The sequence below is a fragment of the Leucopleurus acutus genome (genome assembly GCF_964270905.1).
Source record: "Leucopleurus acutus genome assembly, chromosome: 21".
NCBI classification, from domain to species: Eukaryota; Metazoa; Chordata; class Mammalia; order Artiodactyla; family Delphinidae; genus Leucopleurus; species Leucopleurus acutus.
Window position 1 is genome coordinate 23703317 of NC_139163.1, and position 24531 is coordinate 23727847.

The 24531-nt window shown below is 39.4% G+C and overlaps 2 protein-coding genes across 2 annotated transcripts in view; both read right to left on the reverse strand.

The window, feature by feature from the left end:
- Nucleotides 1-5644, reverse strand: part of PPP2CB (protein phosphatase 2 catalytic subunit beta) — a gene marked incomplete at its 5' end in the record, with an annotated part of 30651 nt that extends 25007 nt beyond the window's left edge. The window contains one exon of the mRNA XM_082863851.1: nucleotides 5543-5644. Coding sequence (XP_082719977.1) covers nucleotides 5543-5644 — 102 coding nt within the window. The remainder of the gene's footprint in view (nucleotides 1-5542) is intronic.
- Nucleotides 5645-22463: 16819 nt separating this feature from the next.
- The window catches only part of TEX15 (testis expressed 15, meiosis and synapsis associated), a gene marked incomplete at its 3' end in the record, with an annotated part of 41032 nt that continues 38964 nt past the window's right edge, over nucleotides 22464-24531 (reverse strand). The window contains 9 exon segments of the mRNA XM_082863820.1: nucleotides 22464-22559; nucleotides 22563-22627; nucleotides 22630-22687; nucleotides 22689-22922; nucleotides 22926-23068; nucleotides 23071-23215; nucleotides 23219-23409; nucleotides 23412-23477; nucleotides 23480-23655. Of these exon segments, the coding sequence (XP_082719946.1) occupies nucleotides 22464-22559; nucleotides 22563-22627; nucleotides 22630-22687; nucleotides 22689-22922; nucleotides 22926-23068; nucleotides 23071-23215; nucleotides 23219-23409; nucleotides 23412-23477; nucleotides 23480-23655 (1174 nt within the window).

Consider the following 24531-nt stretch of genomic DNA (forward strand, 5'->3'; position numbering starts at 1 on the left):
AACCCAAAACAATTAAGAAAATGGTCATAAGAACATGCATATTGATAATTACCAATGTGAATGGATTAAATGCTCCAACCAAAAGACACAGGCTTGCTGAATGGATACAAAAACAAGACCCATATATATGCTGTCTATGAGACCCACTTCAGACCTAGGGACACAGACTGAAAGTGAGGGGATGGAAAAAGATATTCCATGCAAATGGAAATCAAAAGAAAGCTGGAATAGCAATACTCATATCAGATAAAATAGACTTTAAAATAAAGAACGTTACAAGAGACAAGGAAGGACACCACAAAAAGATCAAAGGATCAATGCAAGAAGAAGATATAACAATTATAAATATATATGCATCCAACACAGAAAGCATCTCAGTACATAAGGCAAATGCTAATAGCCATAAAAGAGGAAATCAGGGCTTCCCTGGTGGCGCAGTGGTTGACAGTCCACCTGCCGATGCAGGGGACACAGGTTCGTGCCCCGGTCTGGGAAGATCCCACCTGCCGCGGAGCGGCTGGGCCCGTGAGCCATGGCCGCTGGAGCCTGTGCTCCGCAGCGGGACAGGCCACAACAGTGACAGGCCTGCATACCGAAAAAAAAAAAAAGAGGAAATCAACAGTAATACTGGGGGACTGTAACACCTCACTCACACCAATGGACAGATCATCCAAAATGAAAATAACGAAACAGAAGCTTTAAATGACACAATAGACCAGATAAATTTAATTGATATTTATAGGCCATTCCATCCAAAAACAGCAGATTACACTTTCTTCTCAAGTGCACACGGAACATTCTCCAGGATAGATCACATCTTGGGTCACAAATCAAGCCTCAGTCAATTTAAGAAAATTGAAGTCATATCAAGCATCTTTTCTGACCACAACGCTATGAGATTAGAAATGAATTACAGGGGAAAAAAACGTAAAAAACACAAACACATGGAGGCTAAACAATGTTACTAAATAACTAAGAGATCACTGAAGAAATCAAAGAGGAAATTTAAAAATACCTAGAGACAAATGACAATGAAAACACGACGATCCAAAACTGATCGGATGCAGCAAAAGCAGTTCTAAGAGGGAAGTTTACAGCAGTACAAGCCTACCTCAAGAAACAAAAAAAAAATCTCAAATAAGCAATCTAACCTTACACCTAAAGAAACTAGAGAAAGAAGAACAAACAAAACCCAAAGTCAGCAGAAGGAAAGAAATCATCAAGATCAGAGTAGAAATAAATGTAATAGAAACAAAGAAAACAATAGCAAAGATCAATAAAACTAAAAGCTGGTTCTTTGAGAAGATAAACAAAATTGATAAACCATTAGCCAGATTCATCAAGAAAAAGAGAGAGGACTCAAATCAATAAAATTAGAAATGAAAAAGGAGAAGTTATAACAGACACCACAGAAATACAAAGCATCCTAGGAGACTACTATAAACAACTCTATGCCAATAAAATGGACAAGCTGGAAGAAATGGACAAATTCTTAGAAAGGTATAACCTTCTGAGACTGAACAAGGAAGAAACAGAAAATATGAAAAGACCAATCACAAGTAATGAAACTGACACTGTGATTAAAAATCTTGCAACAAATAAAAGTCCAGGACTAGATGGCTTCACAGGTGAATTCTATCAATCATTTAGAGAAGAGCTAATACCCATCCTTCTCAAACTCTTCCAAAAATTTGCATAGGAACACTCCCAAACTCATTTTATGAGGCCACTCTCACCCTGATACCAGAACCAGACAAAGATACTACGAAAAAAGAAAATTACAGACCAATATCACTCATGAATATAGATGCAAAAATCCTCAACAAAATACTAGCAAACAGAATCCAACAACAGATTAAAAGGATCATACACCATGATCAAGTGGGATTTATCCCAGGGATGCAAGAGTTCTTCAATATACACAAATCAATCAATGTGATACACTATATTAACAAACTGAAGAATAAAAACCATATGATCTCAATAGATGCAGTAAAAGCTTTTGACAAAATTCAACACCCATTTATGATAAAAACTCTCCAGAAAGTGGGCACAGAGGGAACCTACCTCAACATAATAAAGGCCAGATATGACAAACCCACAGCAAACATCATTCTCAGTTGTGAAAAACTGAAAGCACTTTCTCTAAGATCAGGAAAAAGACAAGGATGTCCACTCTCATCACTATTATTCAACATAGTTTTGGAAGTCCTAGCCACAGCAATCAGAGAAGAAAAAGAAATAAAAGGAATACAAATTGGAAAAGAAGAAGTAAAACTGTCACTGTTTGCAGATGACATGATACTATACATAGAGAATCCTAAAGATGCCACCAGAAAACTACTACAGCTAATCAATGAATTTGGTAAAGTTGCAGGATACAAAATTAATGCACAGAAATCTTTTGCATCCCTATACACTAATGCTGAAAACTCTGAAAGAGAAATTAAGGAAACACTCCCATTTACCACTGCAACAAAAAGAATAAAATACCTAGGAATAAACCTACCTAGGGAGACAAAACACCTGTATACAGAAAACTATAAGACAGTGATGAAAGAAATTAAAGATGATACCAACAGATGGAGAGATATACCATGTTCTTGGATTGGAAGAATCAATATTGTTGATATTTGTCCCAAAGCAATCTACAGATTCAATGCAATCCCTATCAAATTACCAATCGCATTTTTTACAGAACTAGAACCAAAAAATCTTAAAATTTGTATGGAGACACAGAAGACCCCAAATAGTCAAAGCAGTCGTGAGGGAAAAAAGTGGACCTGGAGGAATCAGACTCCCTGACTTCAGACTATATATACGACAAAGCTACAGTAATCAAGACAATATGGTACTGGCACAAAAACAGAAACATAGATCAATGGAACAAGATAGAAAGTCCAGAGATAAACCCACACACCTATGGTCAACTAATCTATGACAAAGGAGGCAAGAATATACAGTGGAGAAAAGACAGTCTCTTCAATAAGTGGTGCTGGGAAAACTGGGCAGCTACATGTAAAAGAATGAAGTTAGAACATTCCCTAACACCATACACAAAAATAAACTCAAAATGGATTAGAGACCTAAATGTAAGACCGGACACTATAAAACTCTTAGAGGAAAACATAGGAAGAACATCTTTGACATAAATCACAGCAAGGTCTTTTTTGATCCACCTCATAAAGTAAGGGAAATAAAAATAAAAATAAACAAATGGGACCTAATCAAACTTAAGAGCTTTTGCACAGCAAAGGAAACCATAAACAAGACCAAAAGACAACCCTCAGAATGGGAGAAAATATTTGCAAACGAATCAATGGACAAAGGATTAATCTCCAAAATATAAACAGCTCATGCAGCTCAATATTAAAAAAAAACCCAATCCAAAAATGGGCAGAAGACCTGAATAGACATTTCTCCAAAGAAGACATACAGATGGCCAAGAAGCACATGAAAAGCTGCTCAACATCACTAATCATTAGAGAAATGCAAATCAACACTACAATGAGGTATCACCTCACACCAGTAAGAATGGGCATCATCAGAAAATCTACAAACAATAAATGCTGGAGAGGGTGTGGAGAAAAGGGAACCCTCTTGCACTGTTGGTGGCAATGTAAATTGATAGCTACTATGGAGAACAGTATGGAGGTTCCTTAAAAAACTAAAAACAGAGCTACCATATGACCCAGCAATCCCACTACTGGGCATATACCCAGAGAAAGCCATAATTCAAAAAGACACATGCACCCCCATGTTCATTGTAGCACTATTTACAATAGCCAGGTCATGGAAGCAACCTAAATGCCCATCGACAGACAAATGGATAAAGATGTGGTACATATATACAACGGAATATTACTCAGCCATAAAAAGGAACGAAAATGGGTCATTTGTAGAGACGTGGACGCATCTAGAGACTGTCATACAAAGTGAAGTACGTCAGAAAAACAAATATTGTATATTAATGCATATATGTGGAACCTAGAGAAATGGTACAGATGAACCAGTTTGCAGGGCAGAAATTGAGACACAGATGTAGAGAACAAACGTATGGACACCACGGGCACAAAGCGGTAGGGGTGGGGGGGTTGGGAGTGTGGTGGTGTGAGGAATTGGGCGATTGGGATTAATATGTATACAGTAATATGTATAAAATGGATGACTAATAACCTGCTGTATAAAAAAATAAATAAAATAAAATTCAAAAAAAACTGAATCACTTTGTTGTATACTTAAAACTAACACATTGTAAATTAACTATACTTCAAAAAAAGTTATTTAATACATAAAGACCCTAAGCAACATTACACGTAGTTAAAAAACACTATTCTAACTACTTAATATTAGCTATTACTCCTCCATTCCTAAGATGCTTAATTTTAAGGGTACCCTATAAATAATAATGACAAAATCTTTCTTTCTTTAGTGCTTTTCTGAGGCATCCTGACTTCCAAACACAATTATGAAGAAAGTCTTACGGATTTTGGCTTAAACCCCCTCCCCCAAAATCCAAAAACATTAAAAAATAAATAACTTCGTTACTCCTTCACATGGAACCTTCTTACATAAAAATTATTTAGTCCAAACTACATAAAAGATGAATGAGAAAAGATGGAAAGCCCGAAATAATTACAGTGGTTAAGAAAACAATGCACACAGAATTCAGAAAGTTGTCTCAGATCACACTATCAACAGCAACTGTAAACAGTAAACCACCTGCATATTTTATTACTTTCTGGAAATGAAAAAAACCTTACATATAATAGTAATAACTTTCTGAAAAGTGCTAACCTGCACGAAAAACACATACCCCATTAAACATTTCAGGCAAGCACTGTTGCCAAACTTAAGACTTGCCGTCTTGTTTCTGAAAATCAACAATTTTTTGCTTCCAAAGAGCCTCTCAACGTGAAGACCAGTCACCATCTGTCTCAACTAAAGTCAAGTTCTATTTTAAAAATCACAGTCTGTCATCACACCCACCTCTCTACAAACAAATGCTTCACGCATACCAATTTACTGATTTTTGATGGGCCCGAGTCACCTGAGAAAAAGCCTGGGTGTATTTCAGAGCGCGTTGATAGTCACAACACCCAGGTTCGTTTTCGGTGCATTTTCAATTTCGAGACCGCACGAGACTCATCTGCCGGCCAGCTAAAGCGCCGGGATGGCTAGTCCGCACGGGAAATGCTGGGGTGTCAGCAATCCCCCCACAATAGCGTTGGCGACCCCAATCACACTCAGGGCGTGGATTCCGGGTGCCACAATGCCCCCGCCCACCTACCCCGGACCCCACAGGCCAGGACCGGGAGCGTCCGGTCCGGATCGTGGGCTGGGTTCCCGGGGGTCCTGGAAGGGCCCGACCCCACCCGGGGAAGGATGCCCAAACCGGAGACGCAGCCCTGCGTGTCCCCGGACCGGCGCGCCGGACACAGGGCAGGCATTCCGGGAGGGGGTGGGGGGAGGGCAGAAAGAGGAGGGGGAGGAGGAGGAGGAACGGGGTCCCTGCCCGCATCTCGCCCCTTTTCTCTCTTACCTTTTCGCACAGCGTCCGCACCTGGTTCTCGTTCAGTTGTTTACACTCGTTCAGCTGCTCGACCCACTGGTCCAGCTCCTTGGTGAACGCCTTGTCGTCCATGGTGGCCCGAGCCCCTCCCCCGCTGCCTCCCGCCCCCCTCCCCGCCCCCGCGCGCCCCAGCCCCGGGCGCCGCTCCCCTCGCCCGGCGCCGCCGCCGCCGCCAGCTCCCAGCGGGAGAGGAAGGAGCCGGGGAGCGCGACCCCGCGCCCCGCCCAAGCCCCGCGGGCGGCTCCGGGCGCACGGCCTCCGGGAGACCCCTGCCCGCCCTGGCCCGTTGGGCCGCGCGCCCCAGGAGTCGGTGAAGGGCGCGGGGAGGTGCGGGGCTTCCGCGCAGCTCCCGCCGGACGATGGGCACCTGCCGCCGCCGCCTCCCGCCCGCCGGCCGCTCCCGGTTCCCTTGCCCCTTGTCTCTCGCTCTTTCTCTCCCCTCCCTCCGGGTGTCCGTCATCGCCCGGGCATTTCCGCCGGGAAAAGGCGAGCAGGCGGCGCCGCCGGGGCCCGAGACGCGGGGAGGGATGCAGCGCCCCCGTGTGGCTCGGCGGAGAAACGGGCCGAGGGGCTGAGGGTCGCGCCGCTTTCTCGCTCTTCCACTTTGTATCATCCTTTTTCACTTCGGGTCCGGACCAAGCGCTCCAGGTTCTTCCTTCACATCCTTTTCTCTTGGAATTCTGTCCCCACCTTACTCTCTTGCAGTGCTTTCTCTTTTCTCTCTCTCTCATTTTGTTTTTTTTTAGCGCTCTGAGGAGGGAATTGGTAAGCTTGTGTCTCTCCTCGACCACATAGACCCGAGAGTCTAGCACTCTCCTATAGCAGGCATTCCGTATCTATTAAATAAATAAATTAATTAATTAATTCTTTCCGGTCTTAGCTCTGTCATTAGCTAGCTGTGCAGCACTGACATCTCGAATCCTCCCTTTCAGCATCAGAAAGACGAGCCGATTGCTCTGTGGCATCAATGTGTCCCTTCCAACTCCAGCATTCTTCACCGCGTTTATGCAGTGTTTACTGAATTCTGATGATTTGTTCATTCAACGAACATTTAACGAGCAACTGCTAACTGCCAGGTCCCTTAGAGCGCAGGTGCTAACCAAGCATACTTCCTCTATCAGGATGTTGCCTGAACCCAAGTGGCAAGCAATGTCCTGTATCAGAAGGCAAGGACTCCCTCTTGGCATTCCCAGCCTCCTAGCCATGTCCTTGGACAATCACCGGATCGCCCCCAGCCTCAGATTCCTCATTTGTTAAAAGGGTGCGGCGAGGCCTATCTTTTAAGTTGTGATGATTAAATTCTACAAGTGCTTATCCAATAGTACAGTATGGAAGCCGTGTTCGTTGCCTAATCCTTCCTAGGCAACAGCTACCGAAAGCTTTAGAAAGGTGGCACTCGAACTGAATTTTTTTTTTTTTTTTTGCGGTACGCGGGCCTCTCACTGTTGTGGCCTTTCCCGTTGCGGAGCACAGGCTCCGGACGCGCAAGCTCAGCGGCCATGGCTCACGGGCCTAGCCGCTCCGTGGCATGTGGGATCTTCCCGGACCGGGGCACGAACCCGTGTCCCCTGCATCGGCAGGCGGACTCTCAACCACTGCGCCACCAGGGAAGCCCTCGAACTGAATTTTGAAGCTTCTCCCCAGGCAAAACCTTGAAGTTGCCTGGAGAAGAGGAAAGAAACTTTTTTTTGGAGAGTGGCAGAGGACAAACGTGTGAAAGACCATGGTCAGTTTGGAAAGCTATAAATACTCCTAGCAACAGAAGTAAGTCATATGGTGGGAAACAAGGTTGAAAGAGCTCCTGTTCTCAAGTGACTTGTACATAGCAACAAACCAACTGAAGGACAGGACATGAAAAGATGGTGAAACAGTACTGAACAGAAGGGGAACCTGCATGATTGCAACAGATTTGCAGTCTCTGAGGCGGTTAGTCTGTAAATGTTGAAAGGAGGCTGCATCTCAGGTAAATCTGGAAAGCTCAGAATGAGAATGAGAGGAAGAATGGTATTTCTGGAGTTCCTACAGAGGATGGATTGAGAACAGAAAGTATACCTTGAGGAGAAATGGGAACTACGAATAGTGTTTAGGGAGGGAGGTCCTTGACATAGAAGCAAATGCGTTTGGGATTAATGTGCAAGAACGCTCTTAGAGCTGGGAGTAGACAGGTGAGTTTGCGAGAACAGGGCTTCTGAAATGTTTAGTCAGGTTATGCTTTAGAGCAAGTAAGAATGCTTTTGAGTGCTTCTTATCTGCTAAGTGCTTCGAATGTATTTAGTACTTCAATAATCCTATGACCCAGGGGCTGTTGTTACTCTCCATTTTACAGATGAGGAAACAGAAACATAGAGGTTTAAAAATGCGTTCGCGTCACACAGATAGTAACTGGTGGACTAAGGATTAATGCCCAAGTCTGTCTGACTTCCACTCTTGTCATTTGTGTTACGTGACCTCTGCAGTCTGGACGGGAGTACGGAAAGCTGGAGGTTTCTTGGTGATTATAATATCAGTTTTCAGTATTTTGGTTATGAAGCCATCTTAATTAAAGATAAAAACTATAATTCTTAAAATCTTTCTTTCTTCACTCTTTGCTTCTGTTGTATATGTATATGTGGTGTGTTTTCTGCTGTGGAACATAACCATTATTCTCCAATCCTTGCTAATCGTTTGTCATGCAACGCTGCATTTAATCTTAGGTTTGCAGACCAGATCTAAATTTCTTTGTTTTCAAAGAGACAACCAGAAGTGTTTGTATTTTTGTTTTGTTTACCTCTTCCCTTCTGGTCACAGAATTCTTAAATCATTAATTCCAGCAAACAACCCTTTGCCTTAAAATTACATTTTAGATTTTGTTCCTACACAATTGTCTGGGTTATTTTAAAATATGTAAACATTGAGGGACTTCCCTGGTGGCGCAGTGGTTAAGAATCCGCCTGCCAATGCAGGGGACATGGGTTCAAGCCCTGGTCCGGGAAGTCCTCACATGCCGCGGAGCAACTAAGCCCTTACGCCACAACAACTGAGCCTGAGCTCTAGAGCCCGCGAGCCACAACTACTGAGCCCACGTGCCACAACTACTGAAGCCCACGGGCCTAGAGCCCTTGCTCCCCAACAAGGGAAGCCACCGCAATGAGAAGCCCATGCACCACAACGAAGAGTAGCCCCTGCTCGCCACAACTAGAGAAAGCCCGCGCACAGCAACGAAAACCCAACGCAGCCATAAATAAATAAATAAATATTTTTTTTTTAAAAAAGCCTATTTATCTAAAAAAAAAGTCTATTTTTTAAAAGCCTATTTATCTATTTATTTATCCATATATCTAATTGATATATGGAACTCTGCATCAGAAACTCAATCAATAATGATGAGATTTAAAAAGACAGGGTCAATTTGGAAATGCTTTCTTTGAATTTAAAAACTACAAATCACTGTTAATAAAAAGATCATAGTAGGTGTTCTCACCCTACTGCTCAAGAAACATGGTTCTAAAAAAACCTTTTCAAAAGTATCAAATAATAATTTTTTTTCCCTTTTGGCTGCACTGAGCAGCTTGCGGGATTTTAGTTCCGGACCAGAGATTGAACCCGGGCCCCGGCAGTGAGAGCAAGGAGTCCTAACCACTGGACCACCAGGGAATTATGAGATGGAATTATCTGAAGATAAAGGAATCAGTGCAGATGTGATGTTCAATATTTTGTCCTTTTTTGTGGTTGCCCTCAGGAGGCTTGGTTCAAATTCCCTAGCACAGCAGAGTTCTTTATCTTTACACATTTTATACCTGGCTATTTTTTTAAATTAAGGTATAATTAGCATAGAACATTATATTGTTTCAGGTGTACAACATGATTTGATACTTGTATATATTGTGGAATGATCACTACAAATCTGTTACCCAACCAAATTTGGGTCCTCTCACCCACACGCTATAAAGCCAACCTACTGACACCAGGTTGTGGTGAAGGAAGGTGTGTGCAGTGTTTACTGCAGGGCCAAGCAAGGAGTCCAGGCAGCTAGTGCTCAGCACACGTAAACTCTCTGATCGGTTTCAGGGAGGCTTTTTTTTTTTTTTTTTTTGCCATACGGGATCTTAGTTCCTGACCAGGGATCGAACCCATGCCCCTTGCAGTGGAAGCACAGAGTCCTAACCACTGGACCACCAGGGAATTCGCCAGGGAGGCATTTTTTAAAGGCCAGGTGAGGGAGGGGAGTTGCAGGGTATGTGATCAGCTCGTGCACAGTACTCTGATTGGTTGATGGTGAGGTAACAGGGTGGTGTCACAAGGGTTAACATTATCAATCAATACTCAGACTCCAGTAGGTTTGGGGCTATGTTCTCATGGTCATCAGGTAGTTAACTTCTTCCATGTGGTGGGGTTTTAGCACCTGTAAAACAACTTGAGAAATGTGCATCAGATACTGCTATCTAGGTACTTCAGAGAGGAGGTAAAGCAGAGGACAAGGGGGAGGGGTCTGTCCCAGGAAGGCCCCATAGGGTCCTGCTTGATTACAAGTCTAGTTAACATCTACCACCACATGAATCTACAAAATTTTTTTCTTGTAACGAGAACTTTTAAGAACTACTCTTAGCAACTTTCAAATATGCAGTATAGTGTAAGTAACTATAGTCACTATGCTATATATCTCCAGGATTTAATTATTCTATAACTGGAAGTTTGTACCTTTTGACCCACTTCCCCCCTTTTGTTCACCCAATACCTAGCTATTCTATATTGTGTGTCTGACAATGCCAACACTGCCAGTTCTTAAGTGACTAAAGATGTTTCTCTTGCTTCTGCTGACCTTACTCATAGTGGCTTGAACAGATCTGGTGGAAGTACCATTTGCCTTCCTTGGGAGGCTTTCCTCTAGAAAGCTTGCTTCTATATCTCTGGTAGCCTTAACCCAGTGCCACTCCAGCAAGAGCTGTGGCTCAGAATGAGAGTGTCAGTTCCCCCACCTCTCTGCTGTTTCAAGGTGCAGAGTCCCTACAGCAGCATGTCTATATGAATCCAGCCTCAGCCAGCTCACTCATCTGCCTGCCATCCTGTTCAGTCAGGCTCCCTGCTGGTTCACCTCAGGCCTTGGCTCTTGGCCTTGTGGCCTCAGTTTCCAGCTGTTTTGTCCTTAGCACCCAGTTCTTCTCAAACCTTCACCAGATTCTTTCCACTCTAGCCCCAGGTTTTCTCATTCTGGACTAAATTCACACTAGTTTATTTTTTTGGAAATCTAACAAGAGTATTTATTGTCAGGCAGTATTCTAAGTACTTAGATTATTGCCTCGATTATACGCTTCACTACAACCCTATGAAGTAGGTGCTATTATTATAGTTTCAATTAATTAACTGAGGATACTGAGGTAGAGAAAATAAGTGACTCGCCCAAGTTCATTCATTTGGAGCTGGGAAATAAAGCCAGGTAGTCAGAGCCGATGGTCTCCAAGTTCTGTAATACTCTGCCACCCATCCTGTCAATAACTTTGCTTAAGGCTGTTTAAAAAGTCTCCTCTGCCCCAAGATTACATGGATATCTTATTATGTATTTTATAGACATACACAAATGACATATAGAATTTACTGTACATTTTATACTAAAATTCCCTTGCAATACAATTTATTTGGGCAACTTTTATGTTGTGGTAAAATATTTACATTTTAACCATTTTTAAGCATATGATTCAACAGCATTAGGAACATTCACAATGTTGAGCAACCCTCACCGCTACTATTTCCAGGACTTCTTCATCATCCCAAACAGCAACTTGGTAGCCATTTAAACAATAATTGCCATTTCAGTAGTTGTGGCTCGCGGGGTCTAGAGCGCAGGCGCAGTAGCTGTGGCACATGGGCTTAGTTGCTTCGCAGCATGTGGGATCTTCCCGGACCAGGGAATGAACCTGTGTCCCCTGCACTGGCAGGCGGATTCTTAACCACCGTGCCACCAGGGAAGTCCCTGCTTATCGGTATTGTCACCAGTCTTCTTTTCTACAGGGCAATTGGTAAATCTTTGTCCAATGTTAGAGTTTAAGATTTAAATTCCACTTATATCTTTTATAAGCAACAGTGGTAATAATAAAGAATATATCTGGTCTTTGACCCTGGTTTCTGGCACAGAGCTTCCAAAACCCTTGGAATTTCAGAGTGAGAGGAGTATCTTTGTTATACTGATGAGGTAGGTGACTCAGGATCGGGGCTGGTCACCAGAAAGACCAACCCTGTGACTTGGTCAGCCAACTTTGGGCCAGCCTGACATCAGGGGAGGGGATAGGGCTGGAGATGGAACTCATCCATGTCATCAAGGATTTAATTACACATGCTTCTAACGAAACTCCAGTAAAAACTCTGGTCACCCCAGCTCTGTGGAGCTTCCAAGTTGGTGAACACATTGATGTGGTGGTGGGGTGAGATGCCTGGATCCCACAGGAGAGGGCGTAGAACCTCTGCATATTCCTCCACTCCTAAAGAATATTTCTCAGTTTGGTTGCTCCTGACCTGTATCTTTTATAGTAAAACTGTAATTCTAAGTATAATGTCTCAGTGAATACTGTGAGTTGTTCAAGCAAATTACTGAACCTGCAAGGGTTGTGGGAACCCCCAAATTTATAGCCTAGTTAGGGTACACCTGAGGCTTGTGGCTGGAGCCTCAAGTGGGGACAGTCTTGTGTAGGCCTTTGCACTTCTCTTGTGGGCTCTGTGCTAACTCCATGTAGTGTCAGAATTTAACTGAATTATGAGCACTCAGTGTAGAACAGTGCAACACACTAAGTTTTAAAATGTCTTTTGTAATTTAAAAAATGATTAAACAGTTTTTAACACATCTTTTGACAGCTGAACTTATGACATTTACAGTCTTGGTTACAACTATATTTAACTTATTGTCATCCTAACACTTTAAAAGATAAATTTTAAGTTGCCATAGTTACATGACAATTTTTTAAATGCATGGATATAATTTATATTCTTTCATAGTTTGCTATGGAAATTAACTCTCCACTTTCTTTTGAGCCTCAGATGCACGAGTATAATTAATCCTTTCATTTTATGGCACATTGTGAACATGTCTGTGCAAAAACTCGTTTTCCCCTCTCATCCCTGATACACAGTTTCATTTCTCTTCCTTGAAACGTATCCTCTAATGTTTTTGGTATATATACTTAAATTATCCATGTAAAATATATAGTATTATGTACTTAATATTCATATAAATATATTCTTATAGTTCTGCACATTTCATTGTTTCTAACTTCTTTCACTAAATGGTGATTATTACTGTATTTAGTATTTGTATAAATAACAAGCTATCATGTTTGAATCTAAAATGCTTACAATATAGCGTTCTGTTCACCAAACAATATGGTTTTAAAAAATATTAGCTTTGGTTATAGTAGCCTCTTCTTGTCTATCATAATTGCTGTCTTACTTGCTTTGCTTCTTTCTCCACAATGTTCTTTAACGTGTTCTCATCTGGTATGGGACTCATAACACACCATGCAAACCAAGGGCTACACAGGAAACTTTAAATGTGGTGAAAAAGCCTTTCGGACAACTATACAGTAGTTGAGAAAGGTTCACATTGAGTATTAACTGTGATATCAAGACACCTATCCTGTTTTTGACACTCGGAGCACTTTTAAAAATGTGAGGATTTCCCTGGCCCTCCAGTGGTTAAGACTCTGCACTTCCACTGCAGGGGGCGCAAGGTTCAATCCCTGGTCAGAGAACTAAGATCCTGCATGCTGTGTGGCCAAAAAAAAAAAAAAAAGTCTGTGATCCTAATGTAATATTCTATGTATTTCTACCAAGACTTTTCCTATACATCACGTTGTTAAAATGTTACATCAAGCTTGGGGGACATAGGGCTTCCCTGGTGGCGCAGTGGTTGAGAGTCCGCCTGCCAATGCAGGGGACACGGATTCATGCCCCCGTCCGGGAGGATCTCACGTGCCGCAGAGCGGCTGGGCCCGTGAGCCATGGCCGCTGAGCCTGCGTGTCCGGAGCCTGTGCTCCGCAACGGGAGGGGCCACAGCAGTGAGAGGCCCGCGGACCGCAAAAAAACAAAACAAAAACAAAAACAAAAAAAAAGCTTGGGGGACATAAATATTTTTTCCAATATTAAACTGGCTGAAAACATATCAAGGAATATATCAAAGCAGGGTCTTGAAAAGATATTTGTGCACCAATATTCACAACAGCCAAAAGGTGGAAGCAACTCAAATGTCCATCAGGAATGAATGAATAAAAATGTGGTCTCTACATCCCATGGGAGGGGGGTGTGCTGTATGTCCCTCTCACTTCCCCATGATACCTACACCCACAAATGCCATATCAGTAGAATGCTTTATGTTATATTCTCGTATGTGTTTCCTCCATCTAAAGACCTTATTCTCACCTTTCCAGCATGTATAACTCAAACAGATTTTCAAGACTCACCTTAGGGTTGTCTTACTCATAAAAAGCGTTCCTAAATCCAGTCGGATTCATTATATGATTAATTATACGGTAATCCTCTTAAGACCTGTACACCAAGCACTAGCATCTATCACACCTCACTTTATTTTCACGGTTGGTTTCTTGCATGTCTCTCTCACTCTACACAGACCTTCCAAGCGAGAAATGTCTCACTGATTTTTCAATTCCAAACGTCCAATCATACAGCTAAGCCCAGCAACAACAGAATGTGCTCCATAAAAACTGGTTGTTCGTAACTTGGTACTGTATCTACACTGAATGGAATGGATTTTCACTTTTGACTTTATGAAAGTAAACAAACTATTGTCATTCTCACCCTCAAATCTTTCTTTGGATTTTTTTTGACTCTGACTTGTATCCAAAAGAAACACTCATGATGAAATGTCATTCATTAACAGATTATTTTTACTTGCTCATTTGATGGATACCAGTAGACGGTTATAGGAAAAATTTTTTCATTATTGCAGGTTCCTGGGTCAAGAACCCAGAAAGCAGGGTAAGAAAATTAGTTTTTAGTCTGACCTTTTACCCTGAAAAATTGGTGGAAGACCACAAAAGTAACCTAGCTGACTCAGCAGGTCCTATGCGTGCATTTTTCGATAGATGGCATATCTGAAACATTTTTTTTATGGTTGACCTGTAAGAAAGGCTAAGAGGGTGGGTGTATCTCTAGAAACTGTCACAGAAATTAATGGTCTTGAGATAGTTTTGAAAATAAGGAAGGAGGAATGGAAGGTAGAGAGCCTGCCTTTCACCAAAGGTTACTGGAGGATAAGCTTCAGGATAGCATTTGAAGAAAGTGGGAGCACAGTCAATTTTGAGAAAATTGTCCTTTTCATTAATATTCAGATGCAGTTGTAAAACACCCTGGTTGAGAATCAGTGGATTAGGAGTCATTAGTTACTTGATTTAGCGTAACTCCCAATAGAAAAAATACATTCACTTCTCAATATCACTAGAATAATCTTAGCCAAGGGACTAGAATTATTTGTAAGCACATAGAGAAATTGTTTCTTAACCAAATGTGAAAAATCTCAAATTACTGTATTGCTCTTTGCACATTCTATGTTTAAAATTTAAAAGAAGGGATTATGTATCAGGTTCACAAGTTGATGGCTGGAATTTAAAAAGCAAATAACATGTCAAAGGAGAGAGATTAAGACAAATCTTATATTCTTTTCAAACCAACAATACTGGAAATATTAACTGATGTTCATGACTTGAGGTGCAAAATATCTTGAAGGGCCTTCTGAATGAATGCATTCATAAAATAAGGAATTAACATTTTCATTTATGGGGTTGATATAAAGATTAGTTGATACACACACAAGCAGAATAGCATACCTTTAGCACAAATCAAATCATATGTTCAGTAATTGCTGAGTGAATACAATCTTTAATTAACCATGCTCAATTAACTAGACCAGATTTCTCAAAACATAGATTCTCACATTTAAAAAAAAGAAATGAAGGAATCCCCTGGTGGTCCAGTGGTTAGGACTCTGCGCTCTCACTGCCAAGGGCCTGGGTTTGATCCCTAGTCGGGCAACTAAAATCCCATTAGCTGCATGGTGTGACCAAAAAAAAAAAAAAAAATCTGTCATAGCTCTAAATTATTCTTACCTAACAAAGGAAAATAGCCTTTAAAAATGAAAGGAATTACAAATCCTAAGATAAATGGAGTTTCCTGTGACAACAAATTAGAATGCAGTGTATTTTGAGATTTAAGGGTTCCACAGGATATTTCAAAGGAGACTTCTTACAAATACCAGAGGGATTCTTTTACCGGTTAAAAGATTCAGAAACAAGATGGTAACAGTAAAAACAGACAGCAGATCTTTCACCCCAAGAAATGAGTAAAATTTATATCCTCACAAAACGTTCCTCTCTTAATCTCTCTCTAATGAGTTCTTTTAATTCTTATTCCCACATGGCATTACTAATCAATGACCACTTAACTTCTCAGTTTCTCTTCATTAGCACTGCTAACTAAGAATTTGCAGTTACTTGGGGCTTCCCTGGTGGCGCAGTGGTTAAGAATCCGCCTGCCAATGCAGGGAACATGGGTTTGAGCCCTGGTCCGGGAGGATCTCACATGCTGTGGAGCAACTAAGCCCGCAAGCCACAACTACTCAGCCTGTGAGCCTACAGCCTGTGCTCCGGAACAAGAGAAGCAACCGCAATGAGAAGCCCGCGCTGCAACAAAGAGTGGCCCTCACTGGCTGCAACTAGAGAAAGCCTGTGCGCAGCAACGAAGACCCAACGCAGCCAAAAAAAAAAAAAAAAAAAAAGAATTTGCAGTCACTGCTCCTAGAATTGTATCCATCAGATCTAGTTTAAAGAATGCTTGTCTTCTAAGAATAACTTAATTTTCTTCCTCCACAATCCTTTTTTTCAAACTGCACAGATAACTGGGAGTTTATCATGGTACTCAAGCAATGTCAACATTGTATGAATTGAAATCAAACCATGCCTGTAAAAAATTTTAATAGCTTTAAAATACCACATATACCTGAATGTAAGTTAATTTTTCTCCTAAAATTACTCCCATTAAAAAGAATATGGAGCCTTACTCTATTTTGAAGACTTAAGCCCATTACTTTAAGGAAGGTCTTTGGGGAGGAAATTAGCTCGAAATGACTTCAACCAAAAGTAATTTTAGATATGTTCACAGGTTTAAAAAGCATACATCTCGAAGAATTTAGAAGTGAGGATGATATGCTTTGGAAAACTCTGTCATAGGGCTCCAAAAAGCTCTGATGATGTCAAAGATGCATGAGAGGACACCGAATGAAACTGTTCTATGTGTTAAAAAAAAAAAGAATTTAAAGTATTTTTATATAACATACAATTGAAATTTAAACATTTCATTTATATCTCTAACAGTTTATATATTTCAGCTTACCAAAAAACTTTGTTTTGAGGAATCTTCTCATTGGGGAAATGGAAGTACAGCCTTACATTTGGCTAGATTCAGAACCCAAATTTTAGAGGCACTTTTACATTATGCATATTAACAGAAGGCAGACTGATGTAACTAAAATATATGAATATGAAAGTTAGTTTGATTACCTTATCAAAGAGGCTCCCCTGAACATCTCAGCTTACGGATCATCCAGTAATTCTCTATTACTTTGTTTTGTTTTGTGTATGTCACTTCTCACGATGTGAAATAAACTACTGTACTTACATATTTATTCCTTGTCTCTCTTGACTGGAATGAGAACGGCATGAGGGCAAGAACTTTGGCTTGTCCTATGAAACTCCGGGGAGGAATGAAGCTTGTCAGAGTCAGGGGAAAGGAAGGAAGGAGATGAAGGTGGAAGCAGCTGGAGTGGATGGAGTGTCCCAGCAGTTTATTTAATCAAATTCAGTTCTTTGTGGACTCTTTTTCTTATAATGAGTATACGTATAAACAAAAGATTATTCGTATATTTGCTCATTAGTCAAGAAACACAAAAGGAGAAAAAAGAACCCTGAAACTAGAAGGACTAGAAGGAATTCAGCTTATTCAGATAATTCTTCAAGTTCCAAAACAATATTTACAGACAAGCAGGTATTTTTAAAAATAACGTTCACTCAAATTTTAATTTGTTCTTTTTTTAAATTTTTAGAACCAAGACACATACTTGAGGGGAAAAAACACTCCGTTTTCCCATGTTCCATTTCAAAGTACAGATTTTAAAATGTAACTAAATATTTACAAGGTTTTTTCCCCCATTATCTTTCTTTCAAGAAAATAAAACTCAGGAAATAAAAACATCACAAAGACAATATCAACAGAATCTGCAAGTTGTTTAAAGCAAGCATCCTTAATTAGAATATTTAACTTTCGGTTTACCTAATAGAAACATTGTTAATACTAAACCCGTAATATCGTTCCATAACCAAACATAAAACAAATGGCTGAGGCAAAGTCATTCTTTGAATAACAGTTGCTATTACTGCTTTAATACCTGTTCAGGAGTTTTGATTTTTACAGAATATTTCCAAATAAAACAACTATCTGGACCAAAAAATATGTTATTTTGATACTGCTTTAATTCTGTAGTATTTTTTCTAATTCCTGTTTTGTTCAATTGCAGTTCTTTGCTTGACTTTCCCCTTTTAAGATCTGTTTGTTAGAGAAAAACCCTAAAGTACTCTGGACTCCATCCTATTTGGTTAATGTGATTAATGAGGCTTATCCTGGGGGGATCTTAGTGTTTTTCTAAATTGAAAAATTAGCTACTCTATAATAAATGCAGCTGAATCACACTCTCTTTGGATGCCTGTACTAGATAACATAAAAAGTTTGCTAACACAAAAAGGCTGTGAAAACACTGAAGCTTTGCTACCTAGCTGTCTAGATTTAGCCAATGTAAATCTCTTATCACATTTTAGGGCCCACTAGCACTTGAGAGTCTATCCAGTTGTGAGGGATCTTTCTGACTTGGATCTTACAGAAACCAGGAATGGTTGCTGGTGGGCAGAGAGGTTGCTGAAGACCACGGTTACACACTATAGCCCTGTTGTTTAACGATGATTATTACTGACACTTTTTACTTTTTTCTTTTTGTTTTTTTAAATTAATTTATTTATTTTTGCCATGTTGGGTCTTCATTTCTATGCAAGGGCTTTCTCTAGTTGCGGCAAGCAGAGGCCACTCTTCATCGTGGTGCACGGGCCTCTCACTATCGCGGCCTCTTTTGTTGTGGAGCACAGGCTCCAGATGCGCAGGCTCAGTAGTTGTGGCTCATGGGCCTAGCTGCTCCGTGGCATGTGGGATCCTCCCAGACCAGGGCTCGAACCCGTGTCCCCTGCATTAGCAGGCAGATTCTCAACCGCTGCGCCACCAGGGAAGCCTCAAACACTTTTTACTTTCGTGGAATGTTGAAAAGGAAAAAAAAAATCTATGATCACAACATTAAAAAACTTGTATTTGTGCTGCATTATTTAAATTACTGAAATACAACTAAACTAATGGCATAAGCTAAAGATATAATTCCCTATTGTCTGCTATAAAATCACTAAAAGAAGCTTTTAAATTGTAAAATACAAAAGAAATAATCTTGTGGAAAGGGCCCTTATGGAAAAAGGTGTTAAAAGTGCTTTAATTTCAATATAATGATCTAAAATTGCTTCAAACATAAATATTTAAAAAAAATCTCTACTCAAGGACAAACACTGGAAATATGTAAACCTAGTTCCCTATTAAAATATATTTTGCAAGTAAAAATTAGAAAATATTGGGCTTCCCTGGTGGCACAGTGGTTGAGAGTCAGCCTGCCGATGCAGGGGACACGGGTTCGTGCCCCAGTCCGGGAAGATCCCACATGCCGCGGAGCAGCTGGGCCGTGAGCCATGGCCGCTGGGCCTGCGCGTCTAGAGCCTGTGCTCCGCAACGGGAGGGGCCCCAACAGTGAGAGGCCCGCGTACAGCAAAAAAAAAAAAAAAAAAAGAAAATATTGAAGTTAAAGGAATTTGTCACATTAGACACAGAATGGTAAATTACATAAAGTGTCAGGAATTATAAAATTATTGGTTTAATGATTAGTCTAAGTAAAAAAAAATCCTACTTTAATCTAAGTCAAATGGCACGACACTATCATAAACAATGCACCAAAAAATATGAGACAAAAATCTTGTTTTGAAGATTTTACTACTATTGCTTACCCTTAATCATATTAAATGTTACATTTACTCTCCTTATTCCATTAGAATAATCCCAAATAAAATCTTATATAACTGTAATAGCTGTGATAGCAACTTTTCAAAAAAAATAAATTTCACAATATTGTTAACGTTTCTGAAGGCTAGGTAGGTACTGAAAAATAGCTTAGTACAGAGTCGCTACAATAACTGCATGGAAATTATTTTGGTATTTTAGATGCCAGAAATTGACTTCCTATTGCATTATATGATACACTTTTGCATCTAAACATTTTACCAAGGGCTATAAGGTCCATAATTTACCACATTTACGTTTATTTTTAAATTTTAAAATAAAAAAATATGTAAGTAAAAAGTACTTGGAAAAACTTGTTAAACCTCTTTTATTTCAGTAGACAAAAGAACTATCTTCAATGTCCTGGCTGAAAGGGTTCTTGATACCGTGAAACTGGAAGAAAAAAAAAAGCACAAAGATTTGAGATGAATTAATGAAGCAGACGGATGGTACATAATAGGATAGTGGAAAGAACCCAGTTAAGTTAGAGCCAAAGGGATCAGAGTTCAAACTGAACATCTGGTCTTTACTAGCCATGGGATCCCAAGAAACTTAACAGTATTGCATCATTTAAGGCTCTCCAAAGAGTAGTTTCCTCATCTGTAAAAGAGCAATAACATCCCTGCATCTCTCTCACGTATCTTGTGAGAATTGAACAGAATAAAGGATGTAATGTGGCCCGCACACAGGGCTCTCTCAGCCCTTCCTTTATTTCCATTATGGTGCTGAATACAAGTATCATGAGCACAACAGTTGGAAGTGGGTCATAGGGATTTTCACATCTTCAGAAGGATGTAGTTCGTTGTAATACAACCAAAGAAATAACAATTAAAATTTTTGAGAATCAAAGCTGGATTTGATCCCAGATAGCTTTCTTAGTATCACAAACAGCTTAATTATTAAGAACACAAGAAAGCGCAAACCATGAGACCTTTATGAAACAATTTCATTCAAGATTTCCTATTTCAAAAATTAAAATGTCTTTAATTTGTAGGTTTGCCGCATCTACTATGCTTGGTGCGCTTATCATTACAGCAGCTACAGCAATATGTTAATCAAAAAGGAAAAAGCAGTCATATACCTTGCCCCTGCTTTCTCACCTCCTTTACAGTTTTTCTTCAGGCTATGATTTAGCTGAAAAATTTCCAGTCCTGTTTAAACTCATTTAGTGGGGCAGGGAGTAAAGGAAAGGATACATAGACAATTACACCACCACAAAATACTCATATGTGAGAAATGCATACAAAAATGCTGTGGAAGTAGAAGAGGCATTCTCACATGAGAGAACAGTAAGAAGTTCAATGTGGCTTGAATACAGAGTGGAAGTGGTGGGAAATGCGGCTGTCTATGCAGGGCTGTCAAGGGCCCTGTGTTCTAAGCTAAAGTATTTGAATTTTATCCCATAGGTTATAGGGCACCAGTGGCAACTCCAATGTAGAGATGCTGCTGTCAAAAGGTTTCTTAATTAGAAATAGAACTATACTAACAGCCTGCTTCTTGTCCAATTCAGACTAAGGAATTAATTAATTCAATTAATTTTTTCTACTTATTAGTTTGTAAGATAACCCAGGACTGAGAAAGAACTTTTTAAAAAATACAATTCAGCACATTTATTGAACTCTCTAAATATTTTAATGAATACAAAACCTTGTTGGTTTTAATAGGTTTTCTTCCTTCTTTTATATTGCAGTTAATACCAAGTTGAGGCAAAAAGCCAAATCAAAGCTTTAAAAATATTTTTTGGCTGAATTTCCATGTGGTATTTTTCACCTTATATATATACAGACACACACAACCTACAAAACTGATTTTCCTTGAGAAACAACTTTTCAATTTAAAGAAATTCCTTGAATTTCTCTGTTTAAGACATTAAGAGATGATTAACTTTATACACAGTACATTTTATCTCTGTTGGTAGAATATTTGGGTGCTAATGTAGTTTTTGCAGAATTATTAATAATTGTTTTAAAATTTTGCTTTAACTATGGTAAATATACATGTCAATTTAATTAAAAATTATATTCTAATCATGATATTCCATAAACAGAATTGTGTTTCAGAGAAAATATTTCAAGTCCCCGTGGCAAACTACCAAGTTGTTCTACTAACACATTTCAATTAACTCCATTCACTTATGCCACGGTACTATATTAGAATACTGTTATTAGATACTATATTATCTGATTGAAGTTCCTTTTCCACCTATTTACTCTATTTTTTTCCTTCATTTATCAAAAAATGTATGTTCACAATAGGAAATCTAGAAAATAATGAACACTCTCCACAAACTCCAAATTTTATCACTCACAGGGAGACAAGTTAAAATGTTAGTGTACTTTATTTCCGTGTATCTATGCATTTCTTTATTTATGTAAGTAAATTTATACAATATAGTTTTTAAAATTGTCATTAAAAACTTTTATAAACCCTTCAATGGTTGCATATTTCAATAACTATAATTTACTTAACTATTATTCCTCGAAGTTGCGTTTTATTGAAGGACATATTTAGTGATATTACCAATTCTTTCTTTCTCAGTCTTTGACAACTAGTTTTCCACTGACAATGTAATTCAGCTCCGCCTGATTTTAAACAATTCTACAAGTCTACACAGAACAATGTGCCATCTGTCACCACCTGTTGTAAATTCCACTTACATAAATGTACAAAGATAAAAGTGAAAACTCTACAAAGCAAGTACTAAACTTGTGAAACTCACCGTTAAGTCCAAGGAACTTCTGGAAGCACCTTCAAATCAGGAGAGCAAGGGTATGCAGTGACCGGTTGATAGTAAACATACTGTGAAAAAATTGGCTGCTAAAAATTGTAAACAGGCATTTGAGTTTGAAAATGTCCACTCACTGGCACAAAGTCATTTGCTTGTGTTCCCCAGCAAAGTAACCAAAATATGGAGAGTACAAAAGATTAGAATGCGTATTTTGAACTTGTAACTGCAGTCAACATCCCAAAAGGAGGTGGCTGTACTTCATAGGATGTTATTCCCTGGTATGTCGGGGTAATGGAACTGCCATTGCTGCTGCTGTAACGATAAACACACGAAGCAGAGTGAGGATATGAAGTTCCAAATGACTGCTCAGAAGAATTATATACTGGGGTACATGCAGACTGTGGAATTTCATTCCAATATGTGGCAGCATTCTGAGTTAAAACTTTTGAATTCTATTGTTCAGAAAAAGAGTATTCTACTGTTTGATTCACATTAAGGGTCATGTTCTCAGATGCTTCAACAGGTGTAGTACTGGAATTCAATGTATCCTTCCTATGTTTTTCTTCTGACTCAGTTTTTGCAGGTTGTGTTTTATTTGTAGAACAGGAATTTTGTTCTGGACATGTATGGGTTCTGGAGAACTGGTGCATTTAGAATTTTTAATGGATGAATTTAATATTTCATTATCTTGAGGTTCAAAGTCAGTGTCATGCATTTCTAAATTGGCATTGATATCCCTCACAAATTAGAAAACAGGCTTTGAGAGCACTGATGCATCAGGCAGAAGAGAAGCATCAGTTTCTGGTTTTATGTCTGAGAGACAAGATTTCTCTGCAGGATCTGAGGAATTCTTAAGAAATTTCTGAGAAGTTATCTCCTGGTCTTTTGAAAGTGTACCATCTACACGTTTTTGGTCAGAAATTGCCAAAGGAGAACAATCTTATCACTTTTTGTTTCAGCAACACTAAAATTTACATTTCTTTCCTTCATGTTATTTAAGCTTCCCTGTCTATTTTGCCCTCTAACTTTGACATACAAGTGTCTTTTAGGTTCTTTAAAGGTAAAAGTGAGCCAGGTAGTGATAGCTGAATTTCAACTTTTTTTGGAGAGACATGGTTTCTTTTCAGATTGTCAGATGAACTTGGTCCTATTTCATTTTCACTTTCGGGATGAGATCTCATAGTCCTATTAAGTGTAACACACATACAAACAACTTTAAATATACAGAGTCACAAATTTTCAATATAAATATAGATTTGAAAATTTTATTTAGGAAAAGAATTCTTAAGATTCACATTTTCCTCTTTGTATTGGCATTATACAAGAAACATATTTCTCCAGTTTTCCTCCCTTGGTTTGAATTTAGATACTTTTCTTGCTGAAGGTGATATATGCCACATTTCAAATATATTTCCAATACATCTGAAAATACCGAGTGCTGCCAATATTGTAATAAATCATGTTATGCTTTGGACACTTCCTGATTTCAATTTTTTTGCAGTAGTTTCTAATTCATATACCTCCAACCTATTGACAATCTTCTTTATTTGCAAATGGCCATATATAGCTGGTGAAACCACTAGCTGTGACCCCGTACCCCCAAAAGACTATCTTGTCACAAAGTATTGAGATATTTTGTCTGTTCAAGGTCGAGAGTAGGAAAAGCAGACTTCAAAAATTTCTTGCCAAGTGAATATCCTTGGCATTCCTATCTAAATTTAGACAGTCTCAATCAGGGTGAAGGAAGCATTCATTATTGAAGGTCTAGAGCCAGACAGTTAATGCAGGTCTCCACAGCAATTATATTTTTTTGGTGTCTCATCAAATTCTTCAAATTACAAGTAGAAAAGAACATGTTGAAAGAAAGAAGTAACCATTCCTCCACAGTCAAGAGAAATTAACCTTTGGCCTAGAATTTGTGTATCCCACTCATGAAACTAAAAGCCCCTATTTTACTTAACCCAGCCTCCTTAAAAGGCACTTGAATGACAACCTACATCATCATCCAACCCAACAGAATGCTTTGACAGTTTCCAGAAAGGACAATTTTGACTTTATCAC